Source organism: Entelurus aequoreus, linkage group LG25, assembly GCF_033978785.1.
Source record: "Entelurus aequoreus isolate RoL-2023_Sb linkage group LG25, RoL_Eaeq_v1.1, whole genome shotgun sequence".
Classification (NCBI taxonomy): Eukaryota; Metazoa; Chordata; class Actinopteri; order Syngnathiformes; family Syngnathidae; genus Entelurus; species Entelurus aequoreus.
In genome coordinates, this window is record NC_084755.1 from 9,480,255 (window position 1) to 9,504,263 (window position 24,009).

At 36.5% G+C, this 24,009-nt stretch overlaps 1 protein-coding gene across 1 annotated transcript in view; it reads left to right on the top strand.

The window, feature by feature from the left end:
- The window catches only part of pitpnc1a (phosphatidylinositol transfer protein cytoplasmic 1a), a 157,369-nt gene extending 146,808 nt beyond the window's left edge, over nt 1–10,561 (top strand). Inside the window, exons 9-10 of the mRNA XM_062037078.1 lie at nt 2,186–2,249; nt 7,104–10,561. Coding sequence (XP_061893062.1) covers nt 2,186–2,249; nt 7,104–7,417 — 378 coding nt within the window. The 3' untranslated portion in view covers nt 7,418–10,561. The remainder of the gene's footprint in view (nt 1–2,185; nt 2,250–7,103) is intronic.
- Nucleotides 10,562–24,009: the final 13,448 nt, after the last annotated feature.

The following is a 24,009-nucleotide window of genomic DNA, read 5'->3' on the forward strand; positions in this document are numbered from 1 at the left end:
ATTTTACCTAAAAAAGTAATAATTTTACGAGAAAATATTGCAATTATTACAGAAACAGAAAGAATGACAAATTGTTCCCAATTTTATAAGAAAAACTGAATATTTCTGCAATATGATAAAAGTTGGAATTTTACTCAATAACAGTCGCAATTTTACAAGAAAAGCTTAAAATGTTGGCAATTATTTGAAAAGAGTCGTAATTTTACTCAACAAAAGTCACAATTTTATAAAGAAAACTAACATTTTGGCAATATTATAATAATAATCTGAATTTTACTTGGCAAAATTATGACAAAAGTCATCATTTTACTCAAAAAATTTCACCATTTTACAAGAACGAAAAAAAAAAATTGGCAATATTGTGATAAAAGTTAAGATTTTATATGAGAAATGTCACCATTTTACATAAAAATGTAATAATTTTACGAGAAAATATTGCAATTATTACAGAAACAGAAAGAATATGAGAAATTGCTCCCAATTTTCTAAGAAAAACTGAAAATGTGTGCAATATTATGATAGAAGTTGGAATTTTACTCAATATCAGTCGCAATTTTACAAGAAAAGCTTAAAATGTTGGCAATTATATGAAAAGAGTCGTAATTTTACTCGACAAGTCAGTTTTACAAGAAAACTTAACATTTTGGCAATATTATAATAATATTTGTAATTTTACTTGGCGAAATTATGACAAAAGTCATAATTTTACTCAAATTTCACCATTTGACAATGAAAAAAAAAATTGGCAATATTGTGATAAAAGTCAAGATTTTATGACAAATGTCACCATTTTGCATGAAAAAGTAATAATTTTACCTAAAAAATATTGCAATTATTACAGAAACAGAAAGAATATGACAAATTGTTCCCAATTTTATAAGAAAAATTAAAATTTGTGCAATATTATGATAAAAGTTGGAATTGTTTTCAATAACAGTCGCAATTTTACAAGAAAAGCTTAAAATGTTGGCAATTATTTGAAAAGAGTCGTAATTTTACTCGACAAAAGTCACAATTTTATAAGAAAACTAAATGACAAAAGTCATCATTTTACTAAAAAATTTCACTATTTTACAAGAACGGAAAAAAAATTGGCAATATTGTGATAAAAGTCAAAATTTTATATGACAAATGTCACGATTTTGCATTAAAAAGTAATACCGTAATTTTACATAAAGTAATAATTTTACGAGAAAATATTGCAATATTACTGAAACAGAAATATGAGAAATTTTACCCAATTTTATAATAAAAACTGAACATTTGTGCAATGTTATGATAAAAGTTGAAATTTTACTCAATAACAGTCACAATTTTACAAGAAAAGCTTAAAATGTTGGCAAATATTTGAAAAGAGTCGTAATTTTACTCGACAAAAGTCCGTTTTATAAGAAAACTTTAACATTTTGGCAATATTATAATAATAATCTGAATTTTACTTGGCAAAATGATGACAAAAGTCATCATTTTACTCATGAAATTTCACCATTTTACAAGAACAAAAAATTTGACAATATTGTGACAAGTTAGAATTTAATATGACAAATGTCACCATTTTGCATGAAAAAGTAATAATTTTACATAAAAAAAGTAATAATTTTACGAAAACATATTGCAATATTACAGAAGTAGAAAGAATATGGGAAATCGTTCCCAATTTTATAAGAAAAAAGTCGACACATTGTGAGAAAAAGACTGCTTTTAGTTATTTTTGTTTGTAATTGGTTCTTAATCTTCATTATTTACTTCAAGTTATTACAGTATGTCTCTGTAAACATATTTATTTATTTTTGTTTAATTAATTTTGGCCAAAGGGGGCGCATTTCGATTTCTTACACACACTTGTTATTTCATATGTTGGCCAGAGGGGGAGCACTTTTAAAAGCGACAGTCAATTTGAAAAATCCCTCCTTTTTGGTACCACCCTCATTTTGATAGATTTCACCACCAGGGGTGCAAATGAGACATTCTGGTTTTCTGTATTGGGACCATGACTTATGTCATCACTTGTGCACACCTCATATGGAAGCTACTTTTCCTTGTTGATGTATCAAGAAGGGTAGAAATACAAGAACACACACACACACGACAACCCTTCTTAAATCTTCTCTCCCTGGAGTTAATAGAAACAATAAGGACAACCGCTGAAAGGCAGTTTTGACTGTTTCCTTGGCCTTACTTTCAGGTAATCCGAGATGTCCTTCTGTTGGGACACAAGCAGGCATTTGCCTGGGTGGATGAGTGGGTAGGTAAGTGTTTGTCGGGCTTCTCGGAACCATTATAGTAAAGGACTGAGCTTGTTGTCAATGAATATTAAAAGGAGCCATATGTAAGAATGTCATGTCTAGTCATCACTAAATGGCCCTGATATGTCAACAGGCATTAATAAATTATCTTCTTTTCGAATATCTCTATAACTGATAACAGTAGTTCAGTCAGGATATGCTCATTTCAAAATTAGATTTACAGCCCCGAAATCTGGTTATTGTTTTCATTTCGTTGTCCCGCCCAATTAGAAAGTCCGTGAGTGTGTCACATCCAGGTTGCCAGTTACGCACCGCCCTCTTCGTCTGGCTACTGCCACTGGTAAAGTTACTAAACATGTCACACCTTAGTCCATCTAAAAGGCGTCATTACGATGCTCAACTTATTCATGACAAAGCCAGGAACAAAACAAGGATTTGTTTTAGGGATGCCTTAAGAAGATGGAGACGATTGAAGGCGGAGAAGATTTTTTTAATCGGACGCCAAATTTGCTAATTTCCTCCTTGATAGGTAAATTTACGTTTTCTTATTACTTGTAATAAATGGAAATGGATATTTGGTATGTAAACTACACTGTCCAATGCAGTCTATGATCCTGTTTAATAAAGCTAGTATGTTCATGCAATGAATGCTTAGTGTGATAGTGCTTAGGTCCGAGTGTAATGCTTAGCATGCTAGCCCAATCAATGACACATCGACATATAGGCTAACGGGGGAAATATATGCCCGTTAGCCTATATGTCGATGTGTAATCCAGCTGATAGGAAATATATTTTGCCCTATGTGGATATGGGTAGTGTCAGTGCCTATTTCGTTCTCAATATGCTGAGGAAATGTGGACAGCCGTGCTAATGTTAGAACCCATGGCAATGTGAAACATATGGAGACAGCCAAATCACATGATAAAAGAATTCCTCATTCGTGTTTGCATATTGCGGACTACATGTACCAAGTTATATGGCAATCTGAAACGTTTGAAACAGTAGCCTATAGGCATACCTTGGTAAATGTCTCTTTAGTTTTGGGCGTACATTAGGCTGCTAAGCATGCTCTACTTGTTTTCACCAGTATGACCATTGCTAGCATTGGTTGTAGTTTGTTTCAGTCTTTGTTTTCTGATAGTACTGACAATAACCATATGATTGCCATTTGTTGTGTGTTGTACGCAGGCATGATGTACTACTTCCTGAAAATAGCCTAATTTCTGTGTAAAATGTGTTGGTTAGAGATGTGTTATTGACAAAAACGCTTGTCTATTCAGCTATTATGATCCCAGCACCTCAACCCCTAGTAAGAGGCAGTGGAAGTTTGAAGTTCCTTGGAGTAGCGCAGTCCATCGAGTTGGATTCGGCTGCGTATCTGGCAACCTCAGTCAGGGAGGGTGGGAGGGGACTACAGAATTTTGACTGTGATCGCAGTACCATTTCTGGCCACATTATTACATATTACGGGTGTAACGGCACGTGTATTTACATTGAACCGTTTCGGTACGGGGGTTCCGGTTCGGTTCGGAGGTGTACCGAACGAATTTCCACACGGACATATTAAGTAGCGTAACACTGCACACTGCATTGTTTACTCAAAATGCCAGACATGTCCGGTGAAAAGAGGACGTATGGTCAGTCTATCGTAGCCCGTTAGCGGCATGCTAGCAGCTAACGGGGTACGATAGACTGACCATACGTCCTTTTTTCACCGGACATGTCCTCTTTTGCGGAGCTGTCAGGGCGGAGTTTCTTAAATGCCTCAAATGTCCGGCATTTTGAGTTAGGGTTGAGTGTATTTTCAATGTACGTTCAGGGTTAAGAAGGGGTTAAAAACAAAAAAAAATTGTGCGCGCAGCAGCATTGGTGAGGGAGGGGCAGAGAGAGAGAGAGTGAGAGAGTTATGATAAACGCGCATGCGTCGCCAGGCTCTGCTTTTTATCCATAGATTTATCAGATTTAATTTTTTATTATCTAGAGCAGGGGTGTCAAAAGTGTGCCCCGGAGGCCATTTGCGGCCCACAGCTAATGTTTTAAAGGCCCACGGCACATTCTGAAAATACTATTAAAATTATGGCTGCAACTAACGATTCATTTGATCATCGATTAATCTGTCGATTATTACTTCGATTAATCGATTAATAATCGGATAAAAGAGACTTAACTACATTTATATCCTATCAGTATTTTATTGTAAAAACAGCATACTGGCACCATACTTATTTTGATTATTGTTTCTCAGCTGTTTGTAAATTTTTATAAATAAAGGTTTATTCAAAAAAATTAAAAAAATTTAAAAATGTAATTAGAAAAAAACAAAGAAAAAACTCTGCGCATGCACCTAGCATAGATCCAACGAATCGATGACTAAATTAATCGGAAACTATTTTAATAATCGATTTTAATCGATTTAATCGATTAGTTCAGTGGTTCTCAAATGGGGGTACTTGAAGGTATGCCAAGGGGTACGTGAGATTTGTTTTAAATATTCTAAAAATAGCAACAATTCAAAAATATTTTATAAATATATTTATTGAATAATACTTCAACAAAATATGAATGTAAGTTCATAAACTGAACATCAAATCAAGTAGGCTATTCCATTCATTACCATAAAGCCAGAGTTTACCCCATGCCATGATGGTTTGACCCTCACTAAAATGTCTGTCAAAAAGAACTGTGGAAAGAAATGCAACAATGCAATATTCAGTGTTGACAGATAGACTTTTTGTGGACATGCTCCATAAATATTGATGTTAAATATTTCTTTTTTTGTGAAGAAATGTTTAGAATTAGGTTTATGAATCCAGATGGATCTCTATTACAATCCCCAAAGAGGGCACTTTAAGTTGATGATTACTTCTATGTGTACAAATCTTTATTTATAATCAAATCACTTGTTTATTTTTCAACAAGTTTTTAGTTATTTTTATATCTTTTTTTCCAAATAGTTCAAGAAAGACCACTACAAAGTAGCAATATTTTGCACTGTTATACAATTTAATAAATCAGAAACTGATGACATAGTGCTGTATTTTACTTCGTTATCTCTTTTTTTCAACCAAAAATGCTTTGCTCTGATTAGGGGGTACTTGAATAAAAAAAAATGTTCACAGGGGGTACATCACTGAAAAAAGGTTGAGAACCACTGGATTAGTTGTTGCAGCCCTAATTAAAATAAACAACAATGTAACAAAAGTGAAATAAAAAAGTTTAAAGGTGAAATGTAATTTAGAAAAAGTTGCAATGTTGACTAACAAAACAAAGCTGGGGTTTTTTCTTTCAAACAGTCATTGCTCAAAACATAATATTGAATCAAAATCAATGTTATTATGAATTATTGACCTATCCGAGGTTCCCATTACTTCACATCAAATATTCCACTAAGAAAAATATTTTTGGTGGAAGATTTTGCAAATTTGGTAAATAAATAACCCAAAAATGTACATTTTGTTGTTTTCTTACTGTACCGAAAATGAACCGAACCGTGACCTCTAAACCGAGGTACGTACCGAACCGAAATTTTTGTGTACCGTTACACCCCTATTACATATGGCTCCTCTAAGTATGATTTTGCACAGAACATGCCAGGCGCTGTCTTCATTATCTCTATATCGTCGCTTCCCGCCAGACATGACCATGGAGGAGGTCCGAGAGTACGAGCGATTAATTTGATAATCGATTAATATGTCGATTATTACTTCGATTAATCGATTAATAATATGATAAAAGAGACAAACTACATTTCTATCCTTTCCAGTATTTTATTGGAAAAAAACAGCATACTGGCACTATGCTTATTTTTAATATTGTTTCTCGGCTGTTTGTTGTACAGTTTATAAATAAAGGTTTTTAAAAAAAATAAAATAAAAAAATACCGAAAACGAACCGAACCGTGACCTCTAAACCGAGGTACGTACCGAACCGAAATTTTTGTGTACCGTTACACCCCTATTACATATGGCTCCTCTAAGTATGATTTTGCACAGAACATGCCAGGCGCTGTCTTCATTATCTCTATATCGTCGCTTCCCGCCAGACATGACCATGGAGGAGGTCCGAGAGTACGAGCGATTAATTTGATAATCGATTAATATGTCGATTATTACTTCGATTAATCGATTAATAATATGATAAAAGAGACAAACTACATTTCTATCCTTTCCAGTATTTTATTGAAAAAAAACAGCATACTGGCACTATGCTTATTTTTAATATTGTTTCTCGGCTGTTTGTTGTACAGTTTATAAATAAAGGTTTTTTTTTAAAATAAAATAAAAAAATACCGAAAATGAACCGAACCGTGACCTCTAAACCGAGGTACGTACCGAACCGAAATTTTTGTGTACCGTTACACCCCTATTACATATGGCTCCTTTAAGTATGATTTTGCACAGAACATGCCAGGTGCTGTCTTCATTATCTCTATATCGTCGCTTCCCGCCAGACATGACCATGGAGGAGGTCCGAGAGTACGAGCGATTAATTTGATAATCGATTAATATGTCGATTATTACTTCGATTAATCGATTAATAATATGATAAAAGAGACAAACTACATTTCTATCCTTTCCAGTATTTTATTGAAAAAAAACAGCATACTGGCACTATGCTTATTTTTAATATTGTTTCTCGGCTGTTTGTTGTACAGTTTATAAATAAAGGTTTTTAAAAAAATAAAATAAAAAAATACCGAAAATGAACCGAACCGTGACCTCTAAACCGAGGTACGTACCGAACCAAAATTTTTGTGTACCGTTACACCCCTATTACATATGGCTCCTTTAAGTATGATTTTGCACAGAACATGCCAGGCGCTGTCTTCATTATCTCTATATCGTCGCTTCCCGCCAGACATGACCATGGAGGAGGTCCGAGAGTACGAGCGTGCCACCCAAGAAGCCACGAACCTCAAGATCGGCACCTTCCCTCCCGCCATCGCCATCACAGACACCCCACTGTCATCCAGCGCCCGCAGTGGCCCAAACAGCGCCCCGTCCACCCCTCTCTCCACCGAAGCCCCCGAGTTCCTGTCGGTGCCAAAGGACCGACCCAGGAAGAAGTCCGCCCCGGAGACCTTGACCCTGCCGGATCTGCAGGGCCGCCGGGATTCCATTTTCAAACTTCCCAGCTTCTTCTCATGGAACGCCAGTCCTCAGCCCGAATGAGAGCGCGTGAGACGCCGTCCCAAAATGTGTAAAGCGCACTCTCCTCTTTAACAAAGCGGAGGATGCCTGCCTGCCCAGCACATCCCATAATGCCCCATCAGCCAGCCAGCTGAAGGAGACTTGTCAGAATCCCCGGCTGGTGTTACAGCAGAGCCTGCAGACAGGCGAGGCTGAAGTCCTGCACTTCCTTCAAAAATGGATGGAGACTCCACGTCGGTCCTTAAAAAGTCCAAGTAAAGTCAGCCAGTGAGCACCACTTAGCCTAATTATGTGTACAATACATTCCTTTTAAATAAGCTCAGGGTGTTGGACACTCAGTTATGTTGTGATTTAAACACATGATGCACATTTTGTGTTGTTTTTGCTTCCACCGTCGTGCGTGTAGTTGGGCCTGCAACTGTAACATTTGACCGCCGTGGTTGCCGCGCTGGGCTGTAAAGGTGACTTTGTATAGCTGTAAATAGCATTTCTATATGGGAATACACTCTTGAACAGGCCTGGGCAATTATTTTGACTCGGGGGGGCCAAATTTAGAGGAAGAAAATGTGTCTGGGGGGCCGGTATATCTATTTTTAGGAAAACTAATACGAAGCCTCACAATAAAGTCTGATTGAATGCTAAAAATGTTATGACAGACAGACAGACAGCAGCTTTATTTTGTCCATTCTTAACATGTACAAGACACGTAAGAACTGAAAATTACATTTTCGGCACAATCCCGCTAAGAGCAGACATACGCTACCGTTCAAAAGTTTGGGGTCACCCAAACAATTTTGTGGAATAGCCTTCGTTTCTAAGAACAAAAATAGACTGTCGAGTTTCAGATGAAAGTTCTCTTTCTGGCCATTTTGAGCGTTTAATTGACCCCACAAATGTGATGCTCCAGAAACTCAATCTTGCTCAAAGGAAGGTCAGTTTTGTAGCTTCTGTAACGAGCTAAACTGTTTTCAGATGTGCGAACACGATTGCACAAGGGTTTTCTAATCATCAATTAGCCTTCTGAGCCAATGAGCAAACACATTGTACCATTAGAACACTGGAGTGATAGTTGCTGGAAATGGGCCTCTATACACCATACTTGCCAACCCTCCCGTTTTTAGCGGGAGAATCCCGGTATTCAGCGCCTCTCCCGACAACCTCCCGGCAGAGATTTTCTCCCGTCAAACTCCCGGTATTCAGCCGGAGCTGGAGGCCACGCCGACAGCCTGTTCTCACGTCCGCTTTCCCACAATATAAACAGCTCGCCTGCCCAATGACGTCATAACATCTACGGCTTTTAGAGAGTAGAGTGCACAACAAGGAGAGAGAGTCCTTGGTTTCTTATGTGGGTTTATTGTTAGGCAGTTTCATTAACGTCCTCCCAGCGCGGTGACAACACACAACAACAGCAGTCACGTTTAGTCTACCGTAAAGCAGTTTGTCTGCCGTAAACAGCAATGTTGTGACACTCTTAAACAGGACAATACTGCCATCTACTGGATAGCCTGCAGAACACTGAAATTAAAGTATGTCTTTTATTTATATGTATAATAAAATTAAAATAAAATATATATATATAGCTAGAATTCACTGAAAGTCAAGTATTTCATACACATATATATATATGAAATACTTGATTTGGTGAATTCTAGCTGTAAATATACTCTCCTCTTAACCACGCCCTTTGCCACGCCCCAAACACGCCCCCCACCTCCCGATATTGGAGGTCTCAAGGTTGGCAAGTACACCTATGTAGATATTGCACCAAAAACCAGACATTTGCAGCTAGAATAGTCATTTACCACATTAGCAATGTATAGAGTGTATTTCTTTAAAGTTAAGACTAGTTTAAAGTTATCTTCATTGAAAAGTACAGTGCTTTTCCTTTAAAAATAAGGACATTTCAATGTGACCCCAAACTTTTGAACGGTAGTGTACGTTACAGGGGGACAAGACGGGACCGCCAACGGATCAGCCACTTACAGCGCTCCTTAAAAAGGTGGGAAAAAGGTGACATTGGCAAAGGGGGAAGAGTAAAAAAAAATATCAGTCTGAGTCTGGACCCTCAGGAGGGGTCCAGACTTGAGTCCGGGGAAAAAACCTCACAGAGCATGGCACACATAAACATGGTACATGTAATCACAACAACTCGCAACAGAGGAGGGGGGATTTGGGGCCCTGGAGGCCGGCTGCCGCTAATAAAGCGCTTCTCAGCCCCCACAACCCCGGAGGAATTAAGCAGTGGTGAAGGCGTTGATTTGGGGAGGGGTGTGTGCGTAAGTTCAGACGAAGACAAGGACACAAGAAAGCAAGCAGGGAAGGAGGGAGCGGAGAAAAATGTGACCGCCCTCACCAAGAGGCAAGACAGAAAAGCGGAATAGAATTTAATTTTTTTTCTATGAACAATAAAACCCTGAATATTGACAACATAATATTGTCACACCCACTCTCCATCGACATATTTTACAATCAACAAAAATGCAACAAACACAGCGAAATATGAACGTGAAGGGTAAAAAAACACAAAAAACATCTACAATCTGATATATGTGATACATCACTAAGCTTTACAACTTTCTTGTAAAAATCTCCTTCCGCGTCTGTCCCTGACACCCGCATTTCAGGCTCTGGAAACACTCCCCACCCACACTGCTTGGTGCCTCGTCTGACCTGCTGTGACGTAGATTACCATAGTAACTAGCACGGTTGTACGTAGGGCTGCAACTAACGATTCATTTGATAATCGATTAATCTGTCGATTGCTACTTCGATTAATCGATTAATAATCGGATAAAAGAGACAAACTACATTTCTATCCTTTCCAGTATTTTATTGAAAAAAAACAGCATACTGGCACCATACTTATTTGTAATATTGTTTCTCGGCTGTTTGTTGTACATGTTGCAGTTCATAAATAAAGGTTTATAAAAAAAATACAATTAAAAAAAATGTATCCTAGCGATTAATTTGATAATCGATTAATATGTCGATTATTACTTCGATTAATCGATTAATAATATGATAAAAGAGACAAACTACATTTCTATCCTTTCCAGTATTTTATTGAAAAAAAACAGCATACTGGCACTATGCTTATTTTTAATATTGTTTCTCGGCTGTTTGTTGTACAGTTTATAAATAAAGGTTTTTAAAAAAAATAAAATAAAAAAAAAGCATCCTAACGATTAATTTGATAATCGATTAATCAAAGTAATAATCGACAGATTAATCGATTGTCAAATTAATCGTTAGGATACTTTTTTTTAATTTTTTTTTTTTTTAAAAACCTTTATTTATAAACTGCAACATGTACAACAAATAAGTATGGTGCCAGTATGCTGTTTTTTTTTTCAATAAAATACTGGGAAGGATAGAAATGTAGTTTCTCTTTTATCTGATTAATCGAAGTAATAATCGACAGATTAATCGATTAATAATCGGATAAAAGAGACAAACTACATTTCTATCCTTTCCAGTATTTTATTGGAAAACAAACAGCATACTGGCACAATACTTATTTTGATTATTGTTTCTCAGCTGTTTGTTGTACATGTTGCAGTTTATAAATAAAGGTTTATAAAAAATAAAAAATTTAAAATGTATCCAACGAATCGACTAAATTAATCGCCAACTATTTTTATAATAGATTTTAATCGATTAGTTGTTGCAGCCCTAGTTGTACGGTACACAGGTATTAGTATAGTACCGCGATACTAATGAATCATATTCGGTACCATACCGCCGCTGAAAAGTACCGGTCTGCCACACCCTAAGATTTTTTTGTTAAAATAAAGCCAATAATAAAAAAAATTCTGGTCCCCTTTATTTAGAAAAGTATCAAAAAGTACCGAAAAGTATCAAAATAATATTGGTATCAGGACAACACTAGTCACTAAAATATCATGCAAAGGCGCAGATTCCAACCTTTGAAATACTTTGTATAGTTTGAAGACTTACGGTCATTAGAAAACATGACTGCACATCATAATGGCAGATACACTTTCCATCTTAAAGATCTAAAATGTGGCCCCCGGGGTCTTAATTTGCCCAGGTCTGCTCTTGGAAGAAAATCATAAGACCGAGTGGGAAATGACAATTACATTTTGGGCTGGTGGACTGTAACAGGCTTGTAAATAATATTGTAAATAAGGAGAATCAGGAGTCGGCAATATTATGAAAACTGCATTTCAACTCAAACATGTTCACCTGCTGATCAAAAGCTTAAGGGGAACTACACTTTTTTTTTTTCTTTTTTTTTTTAATGTTGCCTATCATTCACAATCATGAGAGACAAGACGACAAAAGGTTTTGGGTGTTTTTTTTCTTTCTAACATAGAAAAATGGTCTCGTTCTCTAAAGAGAGCAAACAACTCTACCTCTAAATCACTTTAAAAATGCATTAAAAAAAACACCAACAATACTTCACTTACGTTTTGTAACCTGTATAATAACCAAACTGTAGCTTGTTAATATTGTATTAGTGAAAACTAATACAATAACTAACAAAGTTGAGGAATGCTCATCAAAACACTTATTTGGAACATCCCACAGGTGAACGGGCTAATTGGGAACAGGTGGGTGCCATGATTGGCACCATTAATGCTGAAAGGTACATACAGGTTTTCGGAGCAACATGTTGCCATCCAAGCAACGTTATCATGGACGCCCCTGCTTATTTCAGCAAGACAACGCCAAGCCACGTGTTGCAACAGCATGGCTTCATAGTAAAAGAGTGCGGGTACTAGACTGGCCTGCCTTTAGTCCAGACCTGTCTTCCATTGCATTATAAAGCCTAAAATACCACAACGGAGACCCCGGACTGTTGAACAACTTAAGCTGTACATCAAGCAAGAATGGGAAAGAATTCCACCTGAAAAGCTTCAAAAATGTGTCTCCTCAGTTCCCAAACGTTAACTGAGTGTTGTTAAAAGGAAAGGCCATGTAACACAGTGGTAAAAATGCCCCTGTGACAACTTTTTTGCAATGTGTTACTGCCATTAAATTCTAAGTTAATGATTATTTGCAAAAATAAATTAAGTTTCTCAGTTTGAACATGAAATATATTGTCTTTGCAGTCCATTCAATTGAATGTAAGTTGAAAAGGATTTGCAAATCATTGTATTCTTGTTTTTATTTACATATCAGAATCAGAATTTATGAATTACACAACGTGCCCACTTCACTGGTTTTGTATTTCCAAACATTTGTTTAGCTTTTTTATTTATATTTTTTGCCCACGAATAGATTGCAGTTTGGAGGAAACAGTCGGTCACACTATTTTTTTTTTTTAAGACAATAGTCTGAATACACAAAAACAGGTGCTTAAAGAGAAAAAAGGTGAGTTTTGCATAATAGGACACCTTTAAAGCTTTTGATCAGCTGATTAACTACCTGTTTGACTACCTGTTTGACTTCAAATTTGCCTTGTGATTCTCTACGTAGCTACAATTCGGTTACACACCACCAGTTCAAAATGCGATTTGAAGATTTTTGTTCAGGAGTGTATCCCCAATAATAATAATCCTGACTGTTGTGTATTTCAAAGGACACAAACACTGCCTATTTACTGTGCCACAGTGTCTTGCGTACTTGCATGATTTTGGCAAGATTTGTGTGTTTTACTCATTCTGCAGTGGTGGGCTTTTCACCCCAAGTTTTTTCTGTGTAGTTGTCAGTACTTATTAGCATCAAAACTGTATTGACTTTCCTTTATGCTGGCGTTATTATTCTGTAAAATGGAATGAAATAAAATACTGTAGCAGCCATTGTTGTTTGCTCTCCGTTTGTGAAGGTTAGGGTAGTAATTGATTAATCAAAATGGACGCATTAGCTAATTTCCGAAGAAGGGCAACACATTCTAATTCGTACACTTTTAACATATTTTACCTTTGGGGGAAAAAGCATTAACCGTGTAGTTTCATGTCCATGGTTTAATAGTATTGTTGATTTTATGTCTATCCTTCCAGTCGGGTTTATTTCTTTTGTTTCTATCTGCATTTAAGCACAATCACGTTAGCTCTGTAGCTAAAGTGCTTCGCCGATGTATCGTCGTGGAGATAAAAGTCACTGTGAATGTCCATTTTGCGTTCTCGACTCTCACTTTCAAGAGGATATAGTATCCGAGGTGGTTTGAAATACAAATCCGTGATCCACAATAGAAAAAGGACAGAGTGTGGAATCCAATGAACCCTTGTACCTAAGTTACGGTCCGAGCGAAAAAAGATACGTCCTGCACTGCACTCTAGTCCTTCACCCTCACGTTCCTCATCCACGAATCTTTCATCCTCGCTCAAATTAATGGGGTAATCGTCGCTTTCTCGGTCCGAATCGCTCTCGCTGCTGGTGTAAACAATGGGGAAATGTGAGGAGCCTTTCAACCTGTGTCGTCACGCTACTTCCGGTACAGGCAAGGCTTTTTTTATCAGCGACCAAAAGTTGCGAACTTTATCGTCGATGTTCTCTACTAAATCCTTTCAGCAAAAATATGGCAATATCGCGAAATGATCAAGTATGACAAATAGAATGGATCTGCTATCGCCGTTTGAATAAGAAAATGTCATTTCAGTAGGCCTTTAACGGTACATTGATGCCAGTGTTCTGTCGAATCGAGCTGCTGTGTTAAAAAGCTATCCAACACTACTGAGCGTGCGTATCAACGCTTAAATTGAATTAATTATAAAATACCATAGCAGCCATTAAAGCAGGCCTGGGGCCGTACTTATCAAGCTTCTTAGAATTACTCCTAAGAAGTCTGCTAAGAGTTGACTTAAGAGTAAATAAATTCTTCGCTGAAAGCTGCACTTAAAAGTTAGTTATCAAGCGTCTTACTCACACTTTCAGCGAAGTGTAGGACTGAATCTTAAGTGTCACACTCAGAGCTGAATTACGACATTACTATGTGCCGTAAACGGAATTTTAGGTGACGTCATTTCTGTGTCCATAGAAATGACCAATCACGGAAGGGAATCCGTTGTCTAAGAATAAAGAAATATCTTGGAAATATTTAAGTGGACAATGGGAGTGTATATTTTGACAATAAACTACAAAATAATACAAAACAAACTAGTCCCCGCCGGCACTCACGCTACCGCTCCCTCTCTTCTGTCGCCCACACACTCACTGACGTCACTCACCTCACGGCCACACACATACGCTACTGTCATAACATTTTCTTTCCAATTCATTAATTAGGCAACTAATTTGAAACTGGTGTGGGTGGCTCTATATATAGTAGCCCACTGCAGACACATGCAGAAATCAACAAGGAATCGAAAAGTATTAAATCTGTGACAAAAATAATATCCGCTCTGTCTAAACGATACCGTTTGATCAGCTGCTCGTCATCAAAAAAAAAAAAACATTGTTCCGTTCCCTGAACGTTCGCGCACGTCTCTCTCGCCTCAGTGCCATCCCCTGCTGGCAACTCCTAACCACTTAAGACACCTCTGAAGGTCTCTTAAATATCGTGGAGAGTAGGAGTGATTCTTAGACTTAAGAATGTTGATAAAAAGCTTTTATTCTTAAGTTTGAGAGTAGGACTAAATTTCGCAAATTCTCAGGACTTAAGTGTAAAATGGCACTCTAAGAAGCTTGATAAGTACGGCCCCTGGGCAATTAATTTGACTTAGGGGGCCTAATTTAGAGGAAAAAATGTGTCTGGGGGCCGCTATATCTATTTTTAGGAACACTAATACAAAACCTCACAATAATGTCTGATTGAATGCTCAAAACATTATGACACACCGCCTTAAAAAACGGAATGGAATTTTACTTTTTTTTAATTGAATGAGACACCCAGAATGTACATGAAAATAAAGAATGTGGGATTTACAATATTAATATGAAGGATAAAACACTGAATATTGACAACATATGAACGTCACACCCCCCTCTCCATCGACATGTTTTACAATCAAGCGAAACGGAACAATAATGCAAAAACACAGCGAAATATGAACGTGAAGGGTAAAAAAATAAACCCACCTACAATCTGATACATCACTAAGATTCAGAACTTTGTAGTAAAAATGTCCTTCCACGTCCGCAATTCAGGCTGGCCACTCTAGAAACGCTCCCTACCCACACTGCTTGGTGCCTCGTCTGAGCTGCTGTGACTTAAATTACTGTATTTTTCGGACTATGAGTCGCAGTTTTTTAGTTTGGCCGGGGGTTCGACTTATACGTGAAATTAACACATTAGCGTAAAACATCAAATAATATTATTTAGCTCATTCACATAAGAGACTAGACGTATAAGATTTCATGGGATTTAGCGATTAGGAGTGACAGATTGTTTGGTAAACGTATAGCATGTTCTATATGTTATAGTTATTTGAATGACTCTTACCATAATATGTTACGTTAACATACCAGGCACGTTCTCAGTTGGTTATTTATGCCTCATATAACGTACACTTATTCAGCCTGTTGTTCACTATTCTTTAGACATTTTAAATTGCCTTTCAAATGTCTATTCTTGGTGTTTTATCAAATAAATTTCCCAAAAAAATGCGACTTATACTCCAGTGCGATTTATATGTTTTTTGCCTTCATTATGCATTTTCGGCTGGTGCGACTTATACTCCGAAAAATACGGTACCATAGTAACTAATTCCGAAAGGGAACAGATCTTCACTCTTCACAACATCATAGAACAGTGCCAAGAACTCCAGACACCCCTCATCATCAATTACATCAAATTCAAGAAAGCCTTCGACAAATCCTCCAGCTATACGGGATACCAGGGGTCACCAACGCGATGCCCATGGGCACCAGGTAGCCCGTAAGGACCAGATGAGTCGCCCGCTGGCCTGTTCTAAAAATAGCTCAAATAGCAGCACTTACCAGTGAGCTGCCTCTATTTTTTTATTTTTTTTTTATTTACTAGCAAGCTGGTCTCGCTTTGCTCGACATTTTTAAATTCTAAGAGAGACAAAACTCAAATAGAATTTGAAAATCCAAGAAAATATTTTAAAGACTTGGTCTTCACTTGTTTAAATAAATTCATTCATTTTTTTACTTTGCTTCTTATAACTTTCAGAAAGACAATTTTAGAGAAAAAATACAACCTTAAAAATGATTTTAGGATTTTTAAACACATATACCTTTTTACCTTTTAAATTCCTTCCTCTTCTTTCCTGACAATTTAAATCAATGTTCAAGTAAATGTATTGTTTTTATTGTAAAGAATAATCAATAAATTTTAATTTAATACTTCATTTTAGCTTCTTTTTTTTCGACGAAGAATATTTGTGAAATATTTCTTCAAACTTATGATTAAAATTCAAAAAAAATTATTCTGGCAAATCTAGAAAATCTGTAGAATCACATTTGAATCTTATTTCAAAGTCTTTTGAATTTCTTTTAAAATTTTTGTTTTGTAAAATCTAGAAGAAATAATGATTTGTCTTTGTTAGAAATATAGCTTGGTCCAATTTGTTATATATTCTAACAAAGTGCAGATTGGATTTTAACCTATTTAAAACATGTCATCAAAATCCTAAAATTAATCTTAATCAGGAAAAATTACTAATGATGTTCCATAAATTATTTTTTTAATTTTTTCAAAAAGATTCGAATTAGCTATTTTTTGTCTTCTTTTTTTCGGTTGAATTTTGAATTTTAAAGAGTCGAAATTGAAGATAAACTATGTTTCAAAATCTAATTGTCATTTTTTTTCGTGTTTTCTCCTCTTTTAAACCATTCAATTAAGTGTAAATATCATTAATTATTAATAATAGAGTTAAAGGTAAATTGAGCAAATTGGCTATTTCTGGCAATTTATTTAAGTGTGTATCAAACTGGTAGCCCTTCGCATTAATCAGTACCCAAGAAGTAGCTCTTGGTTTCAAAAAGGTTGGTGACCCCTGCGGTATACCATCAAAGTATGTCAACATCTTCAGAGCTCTGTACCACAACTCCCACCTGTCGAGTGAAAACCACCAACAGCACAACCGGCGACTATGACATTGTGACCGGGGTAAGACAGTGTTGCATCTTGTCTCCCTTACTGTTCATCATTGCCATAGACTTTGACATGAGGAAGTCTGTCGTCGGAGCAAACCTCGGCATTAAGTGGGGAGCGGGCAGACTGGCAGATCTGGACTTTGCGGACGACTTGGCTCTGCTTAGCCATTCCTACGCTGCGCTCCAAAAATTGACCAACAATCTGGGGAAAAAGTCGGCCTATGTATAAGCCAAGAGAAGACCTAGGCCAGGGGTCGGCAACCTTTACTACTCAAAGAGCCATTTTGCCGCTTGACTGCGTCATACTTGCCAACCCTCCCGATTTTACCGGGAAATCCCCGTAATTTAAGTCCACTTTTCTCTCGAATGTCTGCTGATTTTCACCCAAACTACAATAATAGCGCCCTCTACAGCAAACAGTATCAACGTGCCAGTCCAGGTACATGTTGTATGCAGCTTCTGCTTGCACACGTATGTGACAGCAAGGCATACTTGGTCCACAGCCATACAGGTTACACTGACGGTGGAGATATAAACAACTTTAACACTGTTACTAATATGCGCCACACTGTGAACCCACACCAAACAAGAATGACAAACACATTTCAGGAGAACATCCGCACTGTTAACACAACAGAACAAATACCCAGAATCCCATGTATCCCTAACTCTTCCGGGCTACATTATACACACCCTACCACCAAACCCATACATACATAATGTTGACCTTGTAGTTGACCTGACCCCAAATAAAACCATGAGGACAAATTAAATACATGTTGACTTTGTAGTTGACCAAAACCATGAGGACACAAAATAAATACATGTTCACCTTGTAGTTGACCTGACCCCAAATAAAACCATGAGGACACAAATTAAATACATATTGACAAATGTAGTTGACCTGACCCCAAATAAAACCATGAGGACACAAATGAAATACATATTGACAATTGTAGTTGACCTGACCCCAAATAAAACCATGAGGACACAAATTAAATACATGTTGACCTTGTAGTTGACCTGACCCAAAATAAAACCATGACACAAATTAAATACATGTTGACCCTGTAGTTGACCTGACACCATATAAAACCATGAGGACACAAATTAAATACATATTGACCTTGTAGTTGACCTGGCCCCAAATAAAACCACGAGGACACAAATTAAATACATATTGACCTTGTAGTTGACCTGACCCCAAATAAAACCATGAGGACACAAATTAAATACATGTTCACCTTGTAGTTGACCTAACCCCAAATAAAACCATGAGGACACAAATTAAATACATGTTGACCTTGTAGTTGACCTGACCCCAAATAAAACCATGGGGACACAAATTAAATACATATTGACCTTGTAGTTGACCAAAACCATGAGGACACAAAATACATACATGTTGACCTTGTAGTTGACCAAAACCATGAGGACACAAAATACATAATGTTGACCTTTTAGTTGACCAAACCATGAGGACACAAAATACATAATGTTGACCTTGTAGTTGACCTGACCCCAAATAAAACCATGAGGACACAAATTAAATACATGTTCACCTTGTAGTTGACCTGACCCCAAATAAAACCATGAGGACAAATTAAATACATGTTGACCTTGTAGTTGACCAAAACCATGAGGACACAAAATAAATACATGTTCACCTTGTAGTTGACCTGACCCCAAACAAAACCATGAGGACACAAATTAAATACATGTTCACCTTGTAGTTGACCTGACCCCAAATAAAACAATGAGGACAAATTAAATACATGTTGACCTTGTAGTTGACCAAAACCATGAGGACACAAATTAAATACATGTTCACATTGTAGTTGACCTGACCCCAAATAAAACCATGAGGACACAAATTAAATGCATGTTGACCAAAACCATGAGGACCCAAATTAAATACATGTTGACCTTGTAGTTGACCAGACCCCAGATAAAACCATGAGGACCCAAATTAAATACATATTGACCTTGTAGTTGACCAGACCCCAAATAAAACCATGAGGACACAAATTAAATACATGTTGACCTTGTAGTTGACCTGACCCCAAATAAAACCATGAGGACACAAATTAAATGCATGTTGACCTTGTAGTTGACCTGACCCCAAATAAAACCACGAGGACACATATTAAATACATGTTGACCTTGTAGTTGACCTGGCCCCAAATAAAACCACGAGGACACAAATTAAATACATATTGACCTTGTAGTTGACCTGGCCCCAAATAAAACCACGAGGACACAAATTAAATACATATTGACCTTGTAGTTGACCTGACCCCAAATAAAACCATGAGGACAAATTAAATACATGTTGACCTTGTAGTTGACCAAAACCATGAGGACACAAATTAAATACATGTTGACCTTGAAGTTGACCTGACCCCAAATAAAACCATGAGGACACAAATTAAATACATGTTGACAATTGTAGTTGACCTGACCCCAAATAAAACCATGAGGACACAAATTAAATACATATTGACAATTGTAGTTGACCTGACCCCAAATAAAACCATGAGGACACAAATTAAATACATGTTGACCTTGTAGTTGACCTGACCCAAAATAAAACCATGACACAAATTAAATACATGTTGACCTTGTAGTTGACCTGACACCATATAAAACCATGAGTACACAAATTAAATACATATTGCCCTTGTAGTTGACCTGGCCCCAAATAAAACCACGAGGACACAAATTAAATACATATTGACCTTGTAGTTGACCTGACCCCAAATAAAACCATGAGGACACAAATTAAATACATGTTCACCTTGTAGTTGACCTAACCCCAAATAAAACCATGAGGACACAAATTAAATACATGTTGACCTTGTAGTTGACCAAAACCATGAGGACACAAATTAAATACATGTTCACCTTGTAGTTGACCTGACCCCAAATAAAACCATGAGGACAAATTAAATACATGTTGACCTTGTAGTTGACCAAAACCATGAGGACACAAATTAAATACATGTTGAACTTGTAGTTGACCTGACCCCAAATAAAACCATGAGGACACAAATTAAATACATGTTCACATTGTAATTGACCTAACCCCAAATAAAACCATGAGGACACAAATTAAATACATATTGACAATTGTAGTTGACCTGACCCCAAATAAAACCATGAGGACACAAATTAAATGCATGTTGACCAAAACCATGAGGACCCAAATTAAATACATGTTGACCTTGTAGTTGACCAGACCCCAGATAAAACCATGAGGACCCAAATTAAATACATATTGACCTTGTAGTTGACCAGACCCCAAATAAAACCATGAGGACACAAATTAAATACATGTTGACCTTGTAGTTGACCTGACCCCAAATAAAACCATGAGGACACAAATTAAATGCATGTTGACCTTGTAGTTGACCTGACCCCAAATAAAACCATGAGGACACATATTAAATACATGTTGACCTTGTAGTTGACCTGGCCCCAAATAAAACCACGAGGACACAAATTAAATACATATTGACCTTGTAGTTGACCTGGCCCCAAATAAAACCACGAGGACACAAATTAAATACATATTGACCTTGTAGTTGACCTGGCCCCAAATAAAACCACGAGGACACAAATTAAATACATATTGACCTTGTAGTTGACCTAACCCCGAATAAAACCACAAGGACACAAATTAAAAACATATTGACCTTGTAGTTGACCAAAACCATGAGGACACAAAATACATACATGTTGACCTTGTAGTTGACCAAAACCATGAGGACACAAAATACATAATGTTGACCTTGTAGTTGACCTGACCCCAAATAAAACCATGAGGACACAAATTAAATACATGTTCACCTTGTAGTTGACCTGACCCCAAATAAAACCATGAGGACAAATTAAATACATGTTGACCTTGTAGTTGACCAAAACCATGAGGACACAAAATAAATACATGTTCACCTTGTAGTTGACCTGACCCCAAACAAAACCATGAGGACACAAATTAAATACATGTTCACCTTGTAGTTGACCTGACCCCAAATAAAACCATGAGGACAAATTAAATACATGTTGACCTAGTAGTTGACCAAAACCATGAGGACACAAATTAAATACATGTTGAACTTGTAGTTGACCTGACCCCAAATAAAACCATGAGGACACAAATTAAATACATGTTCACCTTGTAGTTGACCTGACCCCAAATAAAACCATGAGGACACAAATTAAATACATGTTCACCTTGTAGTTGACCTGACCCCAAATAAAACAATGAGGACACAAATTAAATACATATTGACAATTGTAGTTGACCTGACCCCAAATAAAACCATGAGGACACAAATTAAATACATATTGACAATTGTAGTTGACCTGACCCCAAATAAAACCATGAGGACACAAATTAAATGCATGTTGACCAAAACCATGAGGACACAAATTAAATACATGTTGACCTTGTAGTTGACCTGACCCCAAATAAAACCATGAGGACACAAATTAAATGCATGTTGACCAAAACCATGAGGACACAAATTAAATACATGTTGACCTTGTAGTTGACCTGACCCCAAATAAAACCATGAGGACACAAATTAAATACATATTGACAATTGTAGTTGACCTGACCCCAAATAAAACCATGAGGACACAAATTAAATACATATTGACCTTGTAGTTGACCTGGCCCCAAATAAAACCATGAGGACACAAATTAAATACATATTGACCTTGTAGTTGACCTAACCCCAAATAAAACCATGAGGACACAAATTAAATACATGTTGACCTTGTAGTTGACCTGACCCCAAATAAAACCAAGAGGACACAAATTAAATACATATTGACCTTGTAGTTGACCAAAACCATGAGGACACACAATACATACATGTTGACTTTGTAGTTGACCAAAACCATGAGGACACAAAATACATAATGTTGACCTTGTAGTTGACCTGACCCCAAATAAAACCATGAGGATACAAATTAAATACATGTTCACCTTGTAGTTGACCTGACCCCAAATAAAACCATGAGGACAAATTAAATACATGTTGACCTTGTAGTTGACCAAAACCATGAGGACACAAATTAAATACATGTTGACCTTGTAGTTGACCTGACCCCAAATAAAACCATGAGGACACAAATTAAATACATGTTGACCTTGTAGTTGACCTGACCCCAAATAAAACCATGAGGACACAAATTAAATACATGTTGACCTTGTAGTTGACCAGACCCCAGATAAAACCATGAGGACACAAATTAAATACATATTGACCTTGTAGTTGACCTGACCCCAAATAAAACCATGAGGACACAAATTAAATACATGTTGACCTTGTAGTTGACCTGACCCCAAATAAAACCATGAGGACACAAATTAAATGCATGTTGACCAAAACCATGAGGACCCAAATTAAATACATGTTGACCTTGTAGTTGACCAGACCCCAGATAAAACCATGAGGACACAAATTAAATACATGTTGACCTTGTAGTTGACCTGACCCCAAATAAAACCATGAGGACACAAATTAAATACATGTTGACCTTGTAGTTGACCTGACCCCAAATAAAACCATGAGGACACAAATTAAATACATATTGACCTTGTAGTTGACCTGACCCTAAATAAAACCATGAGGACACAAATTAAATACATGTTGACCTTGTAGTTGACCTGACCCCAAATAAAACCATGAGGACACAAATTAAATACATGTTGACCTTGTAGTTTACCTGACCCCAAATAAAACCATGAGGACACAAATTAAATACATGTTGACCTTGTAGTTGACCTGACCCCAAATAAAACCATGAGGACACAAATTAAATACATGTTGACCTTGTAGTTTACCTGACCCCAAATAAAACCATGAGGACACAAATTAAATACATGTTGACCTTGTAGTTGACCAAACACACGGAAAAATTTAAGCATGCGGGGGCCATTTTGATATTTTTCATTTTCAAACCTTAACAAAATATATGTTTTTTTTTTAAACCTTTAGGGCTCCCTGGGACTATAATGGGTCTCAGTCATTAAACTGTTAAAAATAAATCAAATTATTTTTATTATTTTTATTTAACGCTTACAGTAAATCACTATATCAACTTGAGGTTGATATAAAGTAAAAAAAAATTTTTAAAAAAAGGGTTTCTGTCAAAGACAACTTTGTTTTTTATAGTAAAACTGAAATATGCAGTATTTAGTAATTAGAGCCTTAAAAGATCAATAATGCAGGACACCATTGATTTTAATTATTTCATATTTTTGAGTAATCAGTGAAAAGTTTATAATCCTACTAAATATATTTGGATCCAAAAGGTCCCCCACTCAAAGTGATACATTTTATTAGTTTTTTTTACTTTTAACACTTAAATTACGAGATAAACTTTCAGATATAGCGGTCGATTTTACGTTTGAACTATTATTTTGTTTGTATTATGCTCTTTGGTCAAATAAAACTTTGATGTTTTTTTTATGGCAACCACACAATAAATGCAATATTTTTTCCACATAAAACATTTTAAAGTGACATTTTTTAAGTAATAATTCATTGTAACAGGAGATTGTCTTTTTTTTTTTGAGCAATGGCAAAAAAAATACAAATAAACAAAGACAAAAGAAGAAAAAAAACAGCCTG